The following is a 19,213-nucleotide window of genomic DNA, read 5'->3' on the forward strand; positions in this document are numbered from 1 at the left end:
CCTCTCTTTACCCGAGTGTCCAGAACATATGGTCGCAGATCTGCTGATACGATTACAAAATCGATCATCGACCTACGGCCTAGAGCGTCCTGGTGCCACGTGCACTTATGGACACTCTTATGTTCGAACAGGGTGTTCGTTATGGCCAAACTGTGATTAGCACAGAAGTCCAATAACAGAGCACCGCTCGGGTTCAGATCAGGGAGGCCGTTCCTCCCAATCACGCCCCTCCAGGTCTCGCTGTCGTTACCCACGTGAGCATTGAAGTCTCCCAGCAGGACAACAGAGTCTCCAGGTGGAGCACCCTCCAGCACCCCCCCCCCCCCAGGGACTCTAAGAAGGCTGGGTACTCTGAACTGCCACTCGGCGCATAAGCGCAGATGACAGTCAGGACCCGTTCCCCGACCCTAAGGCGCAGGGAACAAACCCTCTCGTCCACCGGGAAAAACCCCAACGTACCGGCAGCAAGCCGAGGGGATATTAGGATACCCACCCCAGCCCGCCGCCTCTCACCAGGGGCAACTCCAGACTGAGACAGAGTCCAGCCCCTCTCCAGGAGACTGGTTCCAGAGCCCAAGCCATGTGTAGAGGTGAGCCCGACTATATCTAGCCGGTACCTCTCAACCTCACGCACTAACTCAGGCTCCTTCCCCACCAGAGAGGTGACATTCCATGTCCCTATTGCCAGTCTTGGCAGCCGGGGGTCAGTCCTCCAGGGCCTCCGCTCCTGGCCGCCACCCGGCACACAATGCACCCGACCCCTATGGCGCCTCCTGCGGGTGGTGGGCCTGCGGGAGGATGGGCTCATGTCTCCTCTTCGGGCTGTGCCCGGCCGGGCCCCATGGACTAAGGCCCGGCCACCAGACGCTTGCCCTCGGGCACCCTCCCCGGGCCTGGCTCCAGGGCGGGGCCCCGGTAACCCTATCCCGGGCAGGGTAAACTGTTCCCTCGGTGTCCTTTTCATAAGGGTCTTATGAATCGCTCTTTGTCTGGTCCCTCACCCAGGGCCAATTTGCCATGGGAGACCCTACCAGGGGGCAAAAGCCTAGACAATATAAACATATTTAAAATTAAAGGAATTTGGAATGTACATTGTGCCTTGGTTTAGAGTGTCTGGAAGAGTCCTGTCTCAGTCAATCAAATATCATGGAACATTCCTGTCTTTCTTCTAAGTTTTATTTAAGCTACCTGATATTTTTAGTGGATAAAGTTTCTTGGCAAAAAACCCCCCCAAAGGCCTCAAGAGTCTATGACTACGACTATCTTCTATTATCATTGGTCTTAGAGTACTTTTCTACCATAATACAGTTTCTAATGCAAAGTGTCTTAATTCAGTTTATTCCACTTCCACTTCTGTAGCTCTGTCACTACTGTTTGTAATCAATTAATTATAAACCAATCATCCAGTCTGTCTCGTTGCCAGCTCTGTATTTCATTTAATCAATAGAAATACAGTACTGTGCAATTCTGAGCCTTTAGGGACTGTAAGTACATCTTTACATCTTTGTAGCTATCACAATGCGTTTAACTGCTCCCAAATCCATTTTACTGCATGACAACAACTCTAAACATATTGCCGAAGCTGATGGGAACTGTCCTCAAACACAAGAAGGACAATGAGTTCCGTAATAGATGCTATGCCTTATCTCAGCAACATGTAGTCAGTCTTGGATTACGCAATACAAAAGCATATAAGACAACCCAAACCCACAGACCAACAGCGGTGGGTTTTCTTGAAACAAACTACTTGCTACCTAAAAAACTGTGTCCATCTGGCGGAAGTAAATAAAAAAATGTTAGGAATGAGGAAGAAAAGGCAAAAGAGAAAGAGAGAGAAAAAAACGTTGATTTCGTACTGAATCAGCGAGACTACAATGACTAAAACTAACATTGGTAAATGCAACAATGCTTGCACTTTAAAAACACACCTGTTATTTTACATTCAAGTGTCCTGTATGATTTAGTCGCATGTTGTAGCCTACACTCCAACAACGTAATAAATCAATTCAGCCATGCTGTGAAAGAGAACTTTGCCAACAGGCACTGACAAACAAATGGAAATCAGGGTCTTGCGGCAAACACGGAGATGAATTTTAACTTTTTTCTAGCTTATTCATTCCTGTTTCCTGTATGATTTAGTTGCATGTTGCAAGTTGTAGCCTACAGTGCAACAATGCAATAAATCAATTCTACCATTCTGTGGACGAGAGTCTCGCCAGCAGACACTGAAAAACAAATGGAAATCAAGGTCTTGCAGCAAACATTGACATGAATTTTAACCTTTTTCTAGCCATCACACAAACCCATACACACAGGTGCTGCAGCACGACACGCAACATATTCCAAGCACACACCAGCACAGCTTCAAGTACTCATCTATATTCAATTCAAAATTTCTATTTATTCTAGCTGTAATCTCAGACTTTGATTATTTAATACCAATGGATGCCTGTGTGCCCAAGTGTGAATTGTCCTTTATATGTATGGTTTGGTCCTTCACCACTATTTGATGTGTACGCGCTTGAATGTCTTTGTGCCTGTGTAAAAGGGTGGTTATGTGTTCGCATTACCAAGTTCGTGAGAGCATACAAGCACCCATGCTGGCATGCCACCACACGGAAAGCAGCTTTGATGGCTCAGCAGCCAGCTCATCCTTTCTCTTTTCCATTTTTCTCATTTGACAGTCAAACACAATAAACTATCGCACATGATAATGAGATGCCGTATAAGTTTCCAAGAGGCATGTAAATCCGAGTTTCCCTTCTCCTACTCTCGATCCTCTTTTTCTTTCCTCCTCTGGTTGTTGTACTGTGCTTGCAGGAAGATAGAGCGATAGAAACGACGATAATGAGGTTTGGGGGCCCAACGACAAGTAAATCTTGCGAGCTGATAGGGGGCTGGGACGCGGCCAACTGTCTTCTCGCTTGGTGATGACTAAATGTCTCTCTCGTGTCACTATGGGTGTTTCCTCTCATCCACTCTCCCTCCATCCTTCATTTGTATTCCACCCCCCTTCATCACTTTTCTTCTACTCCGTCTTTAAACCCCATTTCGAATTTACAGCTGTACATTTCCGTTGAGAGTATTTATGCTGTGCCTGTCTGTCCACACTTCCCTGTTTTTAATTACTGCCTCAATACACTGCGTTAGTAAAATATATTTGACGTGCATGATTTAAAAAAGCTTTAAAAAAAATCTATCTCAAAATGGTTTAGTAGGACAGAATAAAAAAAAAGAGGTGCTTAAGATTGCCTTGACTGTGTGAATGAGTGCTCTCCCAAAATTACAGGCCAATACGTTACAGATGATAAAGCACACTAGTGAGTGATGGTGATACACAGTGGTGAAGATGCCTGCAACTACAATTTTTTACTGTGATTTCTGCTATGAGGTTGATATAAATCACCCCAGAAAAAGTGCACAATCTCTCAGTAAAAGGGGTTTTCTTGAATATAATGACTATTCTTCAGGGTTTTCTCCAATTATACAGAACATATACACATAAAGATATCCCACTATAGCAAAAAAGCCTTATTACACCAAGTATATGTTGGTATTTGCTGATTTGTCCAAAACGAAATGGGCATTTTTGTCATGTTTACCTGAAAAACAAAAACTTGCACCAAGTACAAGGATGCCATATACCAGATATTATCATGAGTTAATGCTTTGCGTGCTGTTTTGGGTTGCTGCTTTTATTTATTTATCCCTATATTTCACACAGTCTGTTATTTTTCTCGTTCTTTCCACCTGTCTTAGTCACCCTCTATGAGTCACAGACTAATTGCCACCACTCAACTCTGCCTTCCTCCCCTGTTCCATGTTCGATGTGACTATAAAATTGACTGACCAATTACTCTCTTGGTAGCATTAGTTGCTACACCATTTTGATCAATTTAACCAAAACAGATCAATGTAGATGAAAGCCTTGTGGTCAACCACCTCACTGCTTTGACTGATGGGCAGATTTATTCCCAGTGCCCTCTAATCAGAGAGTAATACATCACAAAGCTGCTGGCTCGAGCTAAGCCTATATCTGATCTTGGTTTTTAAATCCTGCTTTGTATTTGTTCAGATTATATTATAGTTTATCCAATTTACTCAAACGTTGCAATTCTTTGTCATGGTATCTTCAATGGCATCCACTTCTGCAGTTATCACTGATGCTATACAATAGCCCACAACTTCAATAGGGATCATTCAGTCTTAAATACTCCCAGAAACCTTCGAAATTTGGAAGGTTAGCAGTAAAGTGGAAACCCAATGATTTACAATACAATACTGCTCTGTCAGGTTCTCATCTGTAGTTAACAGTAACGCATGCTCACACAATGAATTATTAGTGTTCACAGAGTGTGTCCCTCTCCTGCCCTTGTATGCATTCAGTTTCCACTGAGATTATCCCACAGAAATAAGCATCAGAATATAAATGAGGCAGAGGGAGCCCTTGAGACAGAGGCATTTCCCAAAATGATTGAACTCCTTTCATTTTGCTCCATTAAATGTCATCCATCCCTTTTTTCCATGTCTCTCATTCACAAATTACCAACCGACAGCAGCTACCTCTTTCTCTGTCATTAACCTTTTGAACCATTGACCCAAGGCTCTACAATGACCACAGCTATTCTGGGTCAGCGTGTATAACAACAGTCAAAAATGGCTTGGCAGATGGCTCCTGCTCTCAAAAAGCCCAACACACATATTTATCCACACGCAGGCCACTCCTTCAGTTTACAAATCCAGTTTACATTGCTAATTCTCTACAGGCTTGACTGTCAGTCTTCGCTGGTTGGTTGCGGGCATTATCGCATTGCATTTAAAGTAAGCCGTGACACGAGACTTAATGTGATGTAGCAAAAGCTAATTTAACGTAACGCAGCATAAAATAATGCATTAGAGCATGATACAGGAGAAGAGAAGAGAAGAGAAGAGAAGAGAAGAGAAGAGAAGAGAAGAGAAGAGAAGAGAAGAGAAGAGAAGAGAAGAGAAGAGAAGAGAAGAGAAATGCTGCAAACAAACACTTCATCTCATAAGAAGCAGAACTGAGAACAGTGCTTAGAGACAGCCTGACGGGACAGCAATATGACTATTATGTTTTTTTAATGTTAGCATGTCTTAATATATCTATGTAACTACAGATAAAGCATATGGAATCATTGGGGATTACTGGACCACCAAGCAAACGGTTTAAAAAAATCAGTGTACTCACACACCTTAAGCTGCTGTAAGCCTGTGAAATTTAAACATTTAAGCTCAAACAGCTGTTTTGATAATGAAAGAAACGCAGCTTTTTCTGGTGCAATCAAACACCGGCTCACTTGCAGGTTAATCCTGTTACGTATATCTTATATAATCTTTTCACTACTGCTTTTAAATAAGACAGAGTTGTAGCCAGATCCTTCTTGGTCCCTTGACAACTTTGTCACTCAAACCTCTCTTAGAAACCAGAAGTATGAAACCACATTCAGCTATAACTGAGGCCTAATGTGACCTGTCCTTAATGCTGATTGACAGAGAGTGTAGGAACAACTGAGATCACTCAGCACTGATTAAACCCTGACGATAATAACTGTACAGTACATCAGTCTCCCATATTCATCAAGCTCTGACATGCATCCGTTAAGTAATCACAGCAGGAGAAATATAGACACGGGTGTGAACATTGCCAACAATACTGTATAATGCATGGCAGTATAATACAAGCAATTTATATAATGAGATTCATGCCATTTGTAGAGATTGATACATTAAAATTAAAGAATGTATCATTTTAGGCACCATAGCACAGACAGCTTTCTGAGTTTTTGCACTATGGGTTATTTTTACACCCAGCTGTAACTGTTCTTCGCAGATGGCCATTACACTCAAATATATGGGCTTAATTTAATCTGTTTAATATATACTACAATATGAATGACATAACTTGTTTCAAGCTGTGCAGACAGAAGATGGAGAAAGCTGGAGAAATGAAGGTTTGGCTGAGAAAAAACGTGAAGGTTAGTGGACGGAATAAAGGACTTTGACCAGCTTTGGGAAATGAGTGGGCAAACAAAATGACAGGCTCATCCCCCTGTCCCTCTGCTCTTTGCTCTCCCTGATCTCTCATTGTTTTTTTTTCCTTTATCAGTGCTGATGCTCTCAATCTGTCACAGCGATTGCCTCATGGCATAATAATTTGACTAAATTGAGCCATAATGCGCCTTGTAAATTTAATTTTGTCTCAAAACCAGATTAACCCATATGACAGGATGCACATGTCTATCTATGCGCGTCTGCCAGCACGGGTATGTGCGCATTGTGCATGTTTGTGTGTGGATACACTATGTGCTTGCCAAGACCCTTAATCCCAGGAGCGTATGCTGAATAAATCAGGAGTATTTCTGAGTGGGAGAAAAAAAATCCCTATCCCTTCAAACACTGCCCATAGATTCAAAGAGTTAAGCACACATGGACAGACAACATCAGCAAGTTGAACACAATCGCACAACTAGATCTAGGACTGGAGAAAAATTAATACATGTGACCATCTGACTGGTCTTCATCATAAATAATGCACTCTGCTGGATGCTTTACTTCTGCATTTAGCAGAATAAGTGCAGAATACAAAAACAGTGCATAAAAGTATTTTAAGTATTTCAGTATGGTAGTTAAAAACTACTAGACTTAGAGCAAAAAGTAATGAAATGTTTGATCAATTGTTTCTCTGTTATAACAATGATTCTTCTACTTGTGTAAAGCTTGTGTTTTTTCCATGAAGTGCTCCCACGTTTGTAAGAAGAATCCATTTGTGGGTTGAACAGCAGAGTAGAGTATGTAGGTTGTGCCAATGATAAACTTGCCAAATCTTCCTTGCCAATGCCAAACAGCTTATTCTGTGACCAACACAAGCGCATTGGCTGACTTGCGACAGATGAAGAATGGGATACCATCCCACTGCAGTGTGCACTGGTGACCAGCATGATGGAGAGGTGCCAGGCTGTTGTTACCATCTATGCTTCTTCCAAGTGCTATTGGGGTCCCCCGTTTGTTAAATTAATAAACTGTTACATTTTCAATATTGTTTCTTCAGACTTCAATCATCCGACTGAATAAACAACACCAAACAAGAGTCCTGTTTGGTGGGTCTGCTGCTCAACCCACAAATGCATTTTTCTTACCAGTGTGGGACCATTTAAGGGAAAATAAACAACAGTATAAGACTTATTACCAAGAAACATTTTACAGCAAATAAATAATTGACCAAACACAAATTTCCTTTCTTTTTGTGCTAAATTTAAAGCATACTTGCATTCCAGATTTTATGTTTTATAAAAAAAATAATAATAATAAAAAATAAACCTCATCAGACTGGTCATTTCCACTAAGTGTCAAACATGAACAAGAACTGATCTCCTGTCACATTCATACACTCACACACCCACCATCCTTTCCCATCATCTGACCACTCTTACACTGAAGTGGTGTCAGCAGTGTGACATTTTTCCCTGGAGAGTGAGGTAGGTAGGTTTGCTCAGACAGTTGGGATTATTAAATATGTATTGCAGCACAGTGATAGGACACCACAGGCCATTAGGTATTATAAATATATAATTCAGCTCAGCTACATATTTCAGCGTCCTGGATAAATGGCACACTAGCATACAAGCCTCCTTATTAGCATCCCAATGCTAAAATGCATCTCAATTAGACTGAGTGTCAGGTCTCATTTGGTGAGGCAGGGATCGAGATGGAAAGGGCCAGTGTATAAATGACAGAATAAATGAAAGCGTTGTGCCAAAATATGGAGGAAAAGAAAGCAGCAGAGGAAAAAGGTATCACTGACCAACAGTTTGCAGATTTGCTTATATATTGATTGTGAGCTGGGCTTAAACTTTAATCATTTCTGGACTGTTTAATAGCAACGCGAGTGAAGTTACTGGTCTCACTAACTCTTTTTTTCATTTTTATACTCTCCTAATCCCATTTTTTTCTCCTCTTGACACTACCATTCAATGGTGCGCTTAACTCTTTTTTTCCAACAAGCCATATCTCCTCCCTATTCCTCTGTCATCCATCTTTACCATTCTTTAGCTATCCTTCTCTGCCTGACCATCCTTTAGCAATAATCATGTCACCCTCTATCCTTTCTTTCTAGTCAGCTTATTAAATGCTCCTTTTTCTGCCCTGCTCCTTGAAAAATCTCTTCCTCAACCTTTCCTTTTAACTAGCCTCTCCACTGCCTCTGCCTAGGTCCATTTCAACGTCGTCCAGCTAAACAGACATTTGCAGTTTAGAAAACATGGCAGTAATTAGAGAACTTTGTATGGCACAATCGACAGTATTTTGTCCCTCAAAAAGTTAGCTCTTTTTCTCTGTATCACACTTTCTGTTTTCCTCCCCATCATGCCCCTACACTGCCTTTGCTTTCACTTTGATCGCTTGTGTGACTCTGAGCATGTTGACAGCAAGCCAGAGGGCCAAACCTGTCACATCATCCCCTGTGGAATCAATCATCTAACCCAGGATCAATACCAAAGAACCATATCCTCAACTGAATACCGACTCAGCTGACAGCAACGGACTATTCAAAAACAACATTCAAAGCAGTCCACACAACCACTTAGCATACACCACTGCACAAACACAGATTCGCAAACACACTCACACTCAGACACAGTCTCAGCTACTCTGAAACCAATGCATACAAATATATTTGCAGGTTGTGTATGAGAATGCTTCAGAGATGCTTCACAGGGAGCAATGTTCGTGATTCAAATACGTCTTTCCCAGCATGTCATCTAGCTTTTCTCAGTGTCACTAAGACTGATATCAGTTTCAAACTCACTCACTCACTGTCTGCCTCCAATTAATCAGTTTTTACTGCAGAGGTCTGATTATGGACCCATTTATTGAGTCTATATTATACAGCAGCACAACATAGGATCACTCTATCCATCATCGAGCAGACCTCTGTAGGGGAATTTACCACTTATCAGCCCACTACAAGCGAATTAGACAGACATAATAGGGCTGAGCAGAGGCAGGGGGTTGAATGAGGCTAGTGCACAGTATGCGATCATCGATGTGTGGTACACTTTAAAGGAACAATACTGATAAAATGATGTGTCCCCGGTAGCCATTTAAAATCTGGTGAAAATCATTTACGAATAGAGAAGGAATTGGGTAAAAAGTGACACATTAATGACAGAGTTCTGGAAGGGCTTCCAGTTTTATCAGCTACAAACGTACAATATCACTTTTCCTTTAGCAGACAGCTGACATCGCCCGTGACATTAATATGTCTAGGACTCATCTTTCTCTCTATTCAGCACCAACACCTAGTGAGCTGTGAACAGTCAACTCATTTCAGTTTGCAATATAGCTTTTGGACATGGGATGTTCATTGGAATGTCAAAACCAAAATCCCCTCACATCGCACACCAGGCTCAAGATATTTTAATCTCTGTGAGACTGACTTGAAGTGACCTTTACCATCAGTGTATAAATACAAAAATCGGTGCCACTTGTGCTGATTGTAATAAGATGGTATCTGACTCGTGTCCATTGCGCTGATTGCAATGTTAGTGTAGGTGAGCATAGCAGGACTAAAATCATATGTTATAATATCAGCATCAAACAGCTACGTCGCTTCTTTGATCTCAACAGAAAATAGGCCACACAGAGAAGACTACCTGACAAGCTAAACACAAAAATAAATCCTAACTAAGGCAGCTGACGATTTTAAGTTAGGCTTATTCTTTCATTTTGAAATCTATTGACAAAGAAATTCATAAGAGAATCGGGCAACTATGAAAAATTCATGAAACTGTCAGTTTGATGCAACTAAAAAAAGGCTTCATCAGAACATGTGTCTTTATTGCAGTAAACCGAATAAATGCTCACAAACCCATTATGTCCTTTACTGTTTGGCTAATGCTTTTATTCTAAGTGCTTTACTGGATTGTCCCACAGGAAATGGAACATTACCCTTTCTGTATTACTGTGATCAAACCTTTAGTGCAAAGAGCACCCTCACTGGCCATAAAGTACAGTAGAAGCAGTCTGGTACAGTTGCTGAGCTAGAATTACTTACTGTAGCATAGACCTTTTAACTTGATCACTACTGTTAAGTAAGAAGCAACGAATGTTTTATAGGATTTTGAAGGATTTCACTCAGAATGTATATGTGTATTTGTGATTCGCTCTTTACACAGCATGAAGTCTGCTGTTTGTTAGTAACTCAGTGCTGAAAACTGTTAATGGAAAAAATGATGCACCTTGTCTCTGGAAGAGCTGGCTGCTGACAATTTCAGTCATAGAGGCCACCTTCTGTTTCTGGAGTTTCTCAGGAGGAATGCAGGAGTAAAAGTCATGCAGCAACTGACTGCGGAGAGAAAATGACACAGAGGAAAATGAATAATCATAAAAGATTATCACATGGGGAACAGCAACTGGACACACAAAATATTCAGAAATTATATTTTTACACATTTTATACATCTCACCAAGCATTACTAATTCACACAATGTAACTGCTTCAAAGATCAAAAGCAAAACCATCCCTGGTTTAGACACATCACCTTTAACATATAAAATATGCAACCACTAGAAGCAGCAGTTGTATCACAGGGAAGAGCAGTGTATGCCGCATGGAAAACAAATGAGCTAAAGTCTGCACACATCTTAATGAAGACATGGGTTTGACTTATCCTCTGCCCCAAATTCAATTTTGGAATAATTAAATGGGCTGGTTGCAAGCCCTGACGCCACTTAGAAAGATTGAACGCTCAGAACATGGCAAACCCTCGGTCTCAATTTTTTGTCTGTATCTCACTTTGTCTCTGTCTCCTTGAATTATGCCACACAGGCTGCTGCAGCACTTTCAATAATGGCATAAAAGAAGAAAATGCAAACCTTCTGCTCCCAAACTAAACATAACACAAAGGTCCGTGTGACTTTTGATGTCCCCCAAGCTGGCACAGGAGCAGGCTCGAGTACAGAGGATCAGTGAAGTCCACTAATCATCTGGGCTGAGTCTAATTAAAATCCAAAATGTCACTACATACTCTGTGGAGATGCTGCAGATACCCTGAGTAACAAAACACATCCTTAGCAGACAATGTCTTCACTAGTACCACTGCACAGATCACACTACAGGTGCGTTTACAAGGTGTAGAAATGTAACTATACAGGACACGATACAAAGCTTTGATGTCCACCTCGAGCAGCGTAATTGTAATTCACATGGCCTGTTTGTGGAAACTCTGCTCGAGGCGATCCTGATCAGGAATGCAAAGGGGACTTTACTTTCAAGTTCAGATGGCTGCGATATGTTTGTGGATATGTGTGTAAAGAATTGCACAAGACAGAATATAAAGGGTGAGTGAAGGGGTTTGGGATTGGGAGATAAAAAAAGGAAATGAATGACAAAAGACAGAATATGATAATATATGCCCTGACTTTTAACTCTGCCTCAACACTCATCTTCGTGTGTGAGGCAGGTGTTTAAGGTAGCACCTCTGTGACACTGTGTTGACATCGAGCCACTAGAGGGACTGAACTGGCAGATGCAGACAGTCCACGAGCTCAGACACGGACACACAAAACCCCACAGGTCACAGAAAGGTGAAAAGACAATATATGAGGATGGGAAGGTTTAAAAACTGAATGTGGCAAGACAAGAAAACATACTAACTGGTGAAGTATGCACACTGATTGTATGTTTCAGTTGGGTCAAGGAAAGGTTATGCCAGTCTTTCTAAGTCATTTTGTTCTTCAGGACTCTGAGAATAAAAGAGAAGGGGTTCAAATGGCTTTTGTTTGATGGTTCTGCTAAAATTGTCATTTCACTCAGGGGCACATAGAGGAGAAGCAGAGTGTGTTGGAGTGTTTGTCCTTGTGTCCACGTCAGTTTGATGGGATTTTTATCACCTGATAAAGGAGGTAAGGTTTAACCACGATGGAATATGGGAGGAAATAGAAGAATAAGGGTCACTGAATAAAGCCAAGTGGGAAATGTGAGGTGAAAAAACTCATATATTCTCTCTGTAGGTGTGAACGAACAAGACCAAAGATAAAGTGCTAGTGTGTGCATATCTCTCTGTTTGTGAGTTTAAGGATAAGCTTACCTGAGAAGCTTGGCATCAAATACTTTCTCCACATCTTGCAGGACTGTTGGCAGGTACTTCAGAGCAGCAACCTAACAACACACACATGCACACACACAACACGCAACAAGTAAATAGTGTTAAATTACTGTCTTGAAACCCTGTGCAAGGTGACTTTGCCATCAAACAGGCATTCTCCACATGTGTTTAAAGGGGGTGTTTCATTTTTCACTGGGCTCTTGTCTTTCTACCTAACTTTTTCTGATGTTTTCTGTTTGTATGTCTGTGTACGTGTAGGCACAGAGAATAAGAGGAAAACACTAAGCAGCAGAATACTGATGCAGTCAAAAACAGACTTTGAGAAGTGGGAGCATGAGGCGAAGGTGAGACATAGTGAGACAGGACGTCTAGCAAAACAGAAGGAGCGGAAAAAGGGTTCGGATAAAGATGAAAAGTATATAAAAACAATGTAATGAGGTGCACTAGGTTGTGAAGCGTGGATGCAGGGTGAGTGTATGTGATTACCCTGAGCAACAGTGTGGTGGTGTAGTCTGTTCTCATCAGATTGTTGATTGACTCAAAAAGCCTCCTCAGCGACTCCTCAAACTCTTCCTGCTCCTTCCCCTCGTACAGCCTAGAAGCGCAGAAAAACGTGAAAAGAGAAGACGGGAGACCGTGTCAGTAATTACAGAGGAATATGAATAGTGAACAGGTTATAAAAGAAACAATACGGATTAAAACAGCAGAAAATAAACAAGTGTACTAAATAATCAATGAGAGTGAGAATGGTCAAAAAGGGCAAAAAAGATGCAATAAGTCTCATTTATAATTGATACATATGCATACTGATACATATATCAGTTTGTACTATAAATGATTAATTCGATAAACAGAGACTGGTGGATAATTATTTCAAGGTTTTATTCACAATATTTTATGTTATTCTATTTTCTTTCTCTTTGCAAACCAATAGATCCCCTTGCATAAGCAGCTGAGACACGCACTTCTAGAAGTAATATGATCACAAGATGTCAGGCCATGTGTAGCTCATTCATAGGTCATTCATAAGGATGCGTGCCATAGTCAGACACTTCAAAGAGGAATGTTGTCCTCTACTAAATAATGCCTGCTGTACTTGAATGATTTTTCTGTAAATGGACTGGAGTACTTTTCTACTCTGAATGAGCACTCAAAGCCTCATTCACCCAGTCACACACACATACATATCTAAACCTAATCACCTTATCCAACATTCACACACACTCTTCACACACACTCTTCAGTAAATGCATAAGGGAAAGTCAGGGGTCAGTATGATGCCCAGAAGCAAAATGGAAGAACTGGGAATCAGACCTTCAACCTTCTAAACAGTAGACAACCCGCTTTACCTCCTGAGCCAAAGCCAAACTAAAAAATCAGCCCAAATTAATTTAGTGGGTAAAAAAGTCCACATCTCCTCAAATCCTAAATCTACTGTTATTGCAGCTCCACAACAACCTTAGTTCTTAAGTAGCCAATTTTATACCGCTGATAAGTTTTAGTGGCTTTCCTAAAAACAACCAGTGTTTCTCTTCACAGTTTAAACTGATTCCAGGCTTGTAATGAAAGGTTTGTTAAGTTATCTTCATCTTTTCTGTGCTGCCATTCTTTATATGAAATCAAAGTCACTTAGCACAGAGTGACACTGCATCTGAATTTTTTTGATTTTCTGGATATGGGGTATAAACTAAACTGGCTACAGTTCCTCGTATCTTCTTTCTGTAACAGGAGTGCACTTTAAACCCTAAGTCAATCATTTATTTAGCATACGAAGCTGTAAAACCCACGAAAAACTGCCTAGGTAATTACACAGCAAAGCAATATCTTTGATTTAATGTCCTATATTCAGTTGTAGTAATGGAGAAAAAACAATGCAGCATTACACTAACAAAATGAAGCCAGTTTTTGCAACTGAACACTGATAAGCACTGACTGTTGTAACTACAGCATCCTGTCACAAGAAAAGGCTGGCTGATTGTGTTGCTTCTAACATCCCCTCAGGTCTACGGGCTAGCGCATTAGCAAACTTTATTGCCATCCATCTCTCCACCCATTTCCTTCCTCCTTCTCCTCACTGTGTTTGAGCGATTCAATTGCACTGTGCAGTTTTTAATTACAATGGAAGTTATGAGTGCTGGGGGGAAGGATTAGCATGTGGCACACAGCAAATTTAGCATGTGGAGGGATGGATTAGGCAGTAACACACAGAGGTATTATCACTGGGCTCTTTGCAGAGTACAGTTATGATTACACACGCATTGTCCTGCTAATCCACCAGCCCTGTCTGTGCGTGAGTGTTTCTGTGTGTGTGGGGGTGTGTATGTGTGTGTCTGTGCACACCTGCGTGGGTGTTATCTACAGTTGATGTGTTAGTGCTGCTATGCTAAGACTGGATTGTGCACTCATACCACAAATACGCACTTCTCCTGCATTTTACACAATAGATGATCACTTTACTCTTAACCTAAATTTTATTTGCTCACGAAGCGTACACTAACACAAAATTATGTAAATTTAAGAAAGGAGTGAGCGGCAGAGAAGAAGTCTGATTAAAAGAGGGGCTGAAGAGCAACTCAGCTGCAGATATTGTAGTTGTAAAAATAATGTCTTCAAGACACCAGTAAACATGACATATGAATTTCTAGTCATAAATATCTCCCTGTTCTGATTAGTAATTTTAATCGGCTTCCCTGGAGTCGAAGTGCTCATTGCTGCAATATTTTGACTGAAATGAGAATAACCAAAACCTCTAAGATGCATCACCAATGAGCAAAAAAATCCTGTAAAAAATCCTCTGATTATTGTTTGGTCTGTAACGCTTGAAATGTTTCAATCTGATCGATGGAACAGAGTCCCAAGGTACGCATCAATGTGACCCTGAATTTTAGTTGGGAACTATTTTTCCTGTAATTAGTCTTTTACTGTCAAAGTACTATCCTTTTCTGCCTGCTTTTATATTAAATAATAAGATGTGTTAACAATAAGATAACAAAATTCAAAAGCTCAGACACAGACTTGTTTCACAGCAACCATTTTCCGGTGAACTGGTAAGTAAACACAGGTGTTACTAATGACATTAAAGTTCTATTTAATTTATATGCAGAGGATTAATGTGATTAGTAACACCTGTGTTTACCTTCTTTGTAATATAAAAATGGCTGCTGTGAAACAAATCTATTGTCATAACTAGAAAACACTGAGCTGATAATAAAATGATCATCTAATAATTTTTTTATCACATTAATAAGAATAAGTCTTCATATTAGAAAACATTCTTTTTCATGTGATATAATTACATGCAGTTTACTTGAGGTGAACATATTAAAGAGGACTGTGAGAGCGATTAACTAGACACCAGAGAAATTACAAGCTTGAAGCTTGGAGGACAAAAAGAAGCAAAATTTAGAATTGCTTGCCTTACATATTTCTGAAGTACACATTACACATTCATAATAGATTTTGAACACGAAGCTGGTTTGACATCCTAATAAATCTTCAATGCCACCTATTTAACTATTAATGACTGCTAGTCTTCATGGTGACGGTGATGAAGCCTTACAGATGCATCTACAGCACGGTGGCTCCCCTGAATATGTGATTTTCTCTCTGCGTGACAAGGCCTTAGAGTAGAGGAGAAATCTGATGTGAAAACTTTAGATGCAGAGGAAGCTGAAACTGTCAGCAGCAGGTAGTTGGTAGACAAAGAGACAGAAAAGGAGAGAGAGAAGCCGAGAAGAAGAGTGAGATTTATCGCTTTAGAAACACCCAGGGGATGCTGGTGACTGAAGCTCAGTCAGTCTAGGACCAGTGATGAGATAATGTCATGCACACACAAAAGCATCTACTTAGAAGAATGCTTAAATGTCTGCTTAAAATGTCTGTGTGAACACACATGCACATACATAAACACAAAGAAAAGCACAAAAAGACAAACCTGCAGAAAAATCTGAACTCACTGACAGAGAAATCTGCCATTTTCTAATTCTATCATTCTGAGACACTGGATCTTGCCATTTTTTATAATAGCATTTTGTAACACCTTGCTAAATAGGCATATGTATCTCCATTTTTATTTGTAGACTGTATATTAAAATGGGCATAGTTTCAGGTTCTAAAAATACTCGTGACCGCCAGTGCTGACCCTCAGCTTCCTAGTACACACACAAATGGTATCCAAAATCCTATGTCGCCTCGTTTTCAAGTTATCACGTTCACAAGATTTTCAGAAAACCTGACCTCTGACCTTGACTTTGAGGTCAATGTCATTGTTGTGACATTGTTGTGACTCTCAGTGACCTCTGACCTTGAAGTCATGGTCACTAAGATTCAAACTTATTCATTTACAAGCTCCACTTAATCTTAAGGTCTCATTGTTGCCTCATTCTCAAGCTCTCACATTCACAAACTTAGATTTCCATCTTCTAAAAACATGGGAATCCAGATCAGAATGGGCAAGGTATACCAATATAATTTCATGAGAATGCTGGAACAAACAAAATCTGACCTTAAAAGTTTGATGGACTTGCCCAGTTTCTCATCAAATAAACAAACAATCAAAAGCCCCTGATGCCCTTTAGAAGATTAAAAAGACACACTGTCACTGATCAGGTGGCACACGCGCGCGCACACACACACACACACACACACACACACACACATCCCCTCAAAACTAATTTCTATAAACATTCATACAGAATTCTACAGGGTTGTGTCCTATGTACCTACATCCAGTGGCATCAACACAAAGTCACTCAAGTTACCCACAGGCAGGGAACATCATGTTTCTGGATCATCTGTCTGATCTCTCAGCAACAACTTTTTCACTAGTTATAAATGGTGTTTACACTCGTCATATGGTGCAGCCCTGGGCTCAGCACAGTGGGTGTCTCTCTTGCTGGAACTTTTCTGGCCATGTTGGCTGCCCATTCAGCAGTCCTGCCCTGACATTAGCTAGATCATTTGGTTGCTGCACTTCATCATCAATGCTTATTAGCACCTTTAGTGCTGTAATCAGCAGGCCTTTCTCACAGAGCTGTCAAAAACAATTACTTTGGCAATGCAGAGTCACTGGGTTCTGTGTGTGTTCAAGAATCTCTATTTGCATTGTCGAGGATCCAAAAACAAAACAGAAAAAAAAGTACTCACTGCGAGTAGAGCATGCGTGAACGAACAATAAACTTGAAGATATACTCGAGGGCTTTGAGGGTTCGGAGTATGGGCTCACACTGTTCTCCTCGACTGGACACATCTAGATACCTCTTCAACACCGACATCAGCTTTCTGGGGAAGAAAGATACGGGGGAGGAATCAGGAAGGAGGTGCAGGATGGGGAGAAAGGAGACAATCAAAATCATTCAGACAAAATTGTCATTCCTTTTCTGATGTTGCACAGGTTGGAAAGTTAATCACCAACTCAATTTTTCACTTCCATAGAGCAGAAAGACGGAGTGCAATAGAGTGAGAGCAAAAGAACCAGAGAGAAAAACTGTCAGAGAGGTGGCTGTGGAAAAATAGCAAAATAGTATTTCACACCTGAACAGATGTACCTTTCACACAGCTCACAGACATTTTTATTTGCCCTCAGATGCATGGTGAAGAAATCATTCTCCAACACATGCACACCCTGCAGGCGTCTTTAGACACACACATAAATATTCTGCTGTGCCAACGCAGTTGGAGAGAGGTTTGGGTAGCACAAAGTTCAGTCTAAGTTTACAACCTACCAGAATCTTCCTCTTTAACCTTCCTGTGTCGCAATATTATACAACACTAGAACATTTGTACAGTAGCTATATAGCCTTTTGGTTTTGTGATAGCTCAATTTCCATGAAGTGGCAACAGCGGATCGCTCGCTAAGAACGACCACTTTAAAACTACACAATCCTCTTAAACAATAAAAGTCCTTTTAAAACTTGACTCCAATCTGGCCTCACTGCCATTAGAGTGGACTTGAAAATACTTCCAATGTAATTACTAGTCAGTGATCCCTAGTTTTGTTTTGGTGCAGTAGCTTAAAGGCAAGTACAGGAGGATTTATTCCATCTAAGAGCAGTTTAAAATATGATGAGAGCAAGTTAGACAGTTTTACATAATAGCCTCTGGGCTGACAGGCGATAAGCTGCAGCGACCCTCTTAGAGGGTGAATGCCAACATACTAACGGGAGAGGGATGGAGTTATGATAGAGCACATATGAAACAATGAAATTAGAGGTGAGGGAAATAACCATCTTGTCCACCAAGGTGAACCCAGTGTACAGGCACCAGGGAAATACAAGTATAGCCATCCCTGTCTACTGCCTCAGAAATCCAGAGTGGAAATCAGCCTTCCATCCCTTATCGAGGGGAAACTGATTTCAGACCCTCAGCTAGGGGACCCTGTTTCTCGACCTCACAGACTAATATGGGCTCCTTCCCCTCCATACAGGTGACGTTCCATGTCCCTTTAGCCAGATTTGTCAAGCATTGGACGATCAGAGGGATCGCCAGGGCCTCTGCCCAGAAACACTAAGGACGTTTTCTTTGTCTGAAGTGGAAATGCTGATAATTAGTCTATTTTCATCTATTATGAGTGTACAGTTTTTGAGTTTGCGTACTGCAAAATAAACTCAATAAATACACCATGTATAAGACCACTTCATTATAACGTGATATTTTGCCGGCCATGCGGGACATGCTGGAATGTAATATTCTCATCAGTCCTACGTGTCGCTGCCTCATTTACAGCATCTTTTCAATAAGAGTGGCATTTCCTATTTTATTCTTAAATGCATGACATTTTACAGTGATTATGTGGAATATAAACTCATTTACCTCAGATTAATGTGATTACATAAGGGGTTTTCATCACCATATTTATTTCTATTGTCATTATACAAGTAAACAAAAACCCACACCATCGGCCTCTGGCTGCATCTTGTCACTCAGCACCGTTCAGACAAAAGCTCACATTTCCTGGAAAAGCCTGTCTCTATTTACTGAGCTCTTGTTGTCATGTGTCACTGTGAGCTGTTGAGACCAGGAATCTGACTAACCAAGAGTGAAGTTATTAATCACTGCACCATGCGGTTTAGATTCAATTCACCAAATCA

The 19,213-nt window shown here is 40.9% G+C and overlaps 1 protein-coding gene across 1 annotated transcript in view; it reads right to left on the minus strand.

The window, feature by feature from the left end:
• Positions 1-19,213, minus strand: part of dock2 (dedicator of cytokinesis 2) — a 98,458-nt gene that overhangs the window by 62,320 nt on the left and 16,925 nt on the right. The window contains exons 21-24 of the mRNA XM_082545652.1: positions 17,271-17,405; positions 12,612-12,720; positions 12,108-12,178; positions 10,257-10,363 (exon numbers count right to left, since the gene is read on the minus strand). Of these exons, the coding sequence (XP_082401778.1) occupies positions 10,257-10,363; positions 12,108-12,178; positions 12,612-12,720; positions 17,271-17,405 (422 nt within the window). The remainder of the gene's footprint in view (positions 1-10,256; positions 10,364-12,107; positions 12,179-12,611; positions 12,721-17,270; positions 17,406-19,213) is intronic.

Source organism: Aulonocara stuartgranti, assembly GCF_965226115.1.
Source record: "Aulonocara stuartgranti genome assembly, chromosome: 2".
In the NCBI taxonomy this organism is placed as follows: domain Eukaryota; kingdom Metazoa; phylum Chordata; class Actinopteri; order Cichliformes; family Cichlidae; genus Aulonocara; species Aulonocara stuartgranti.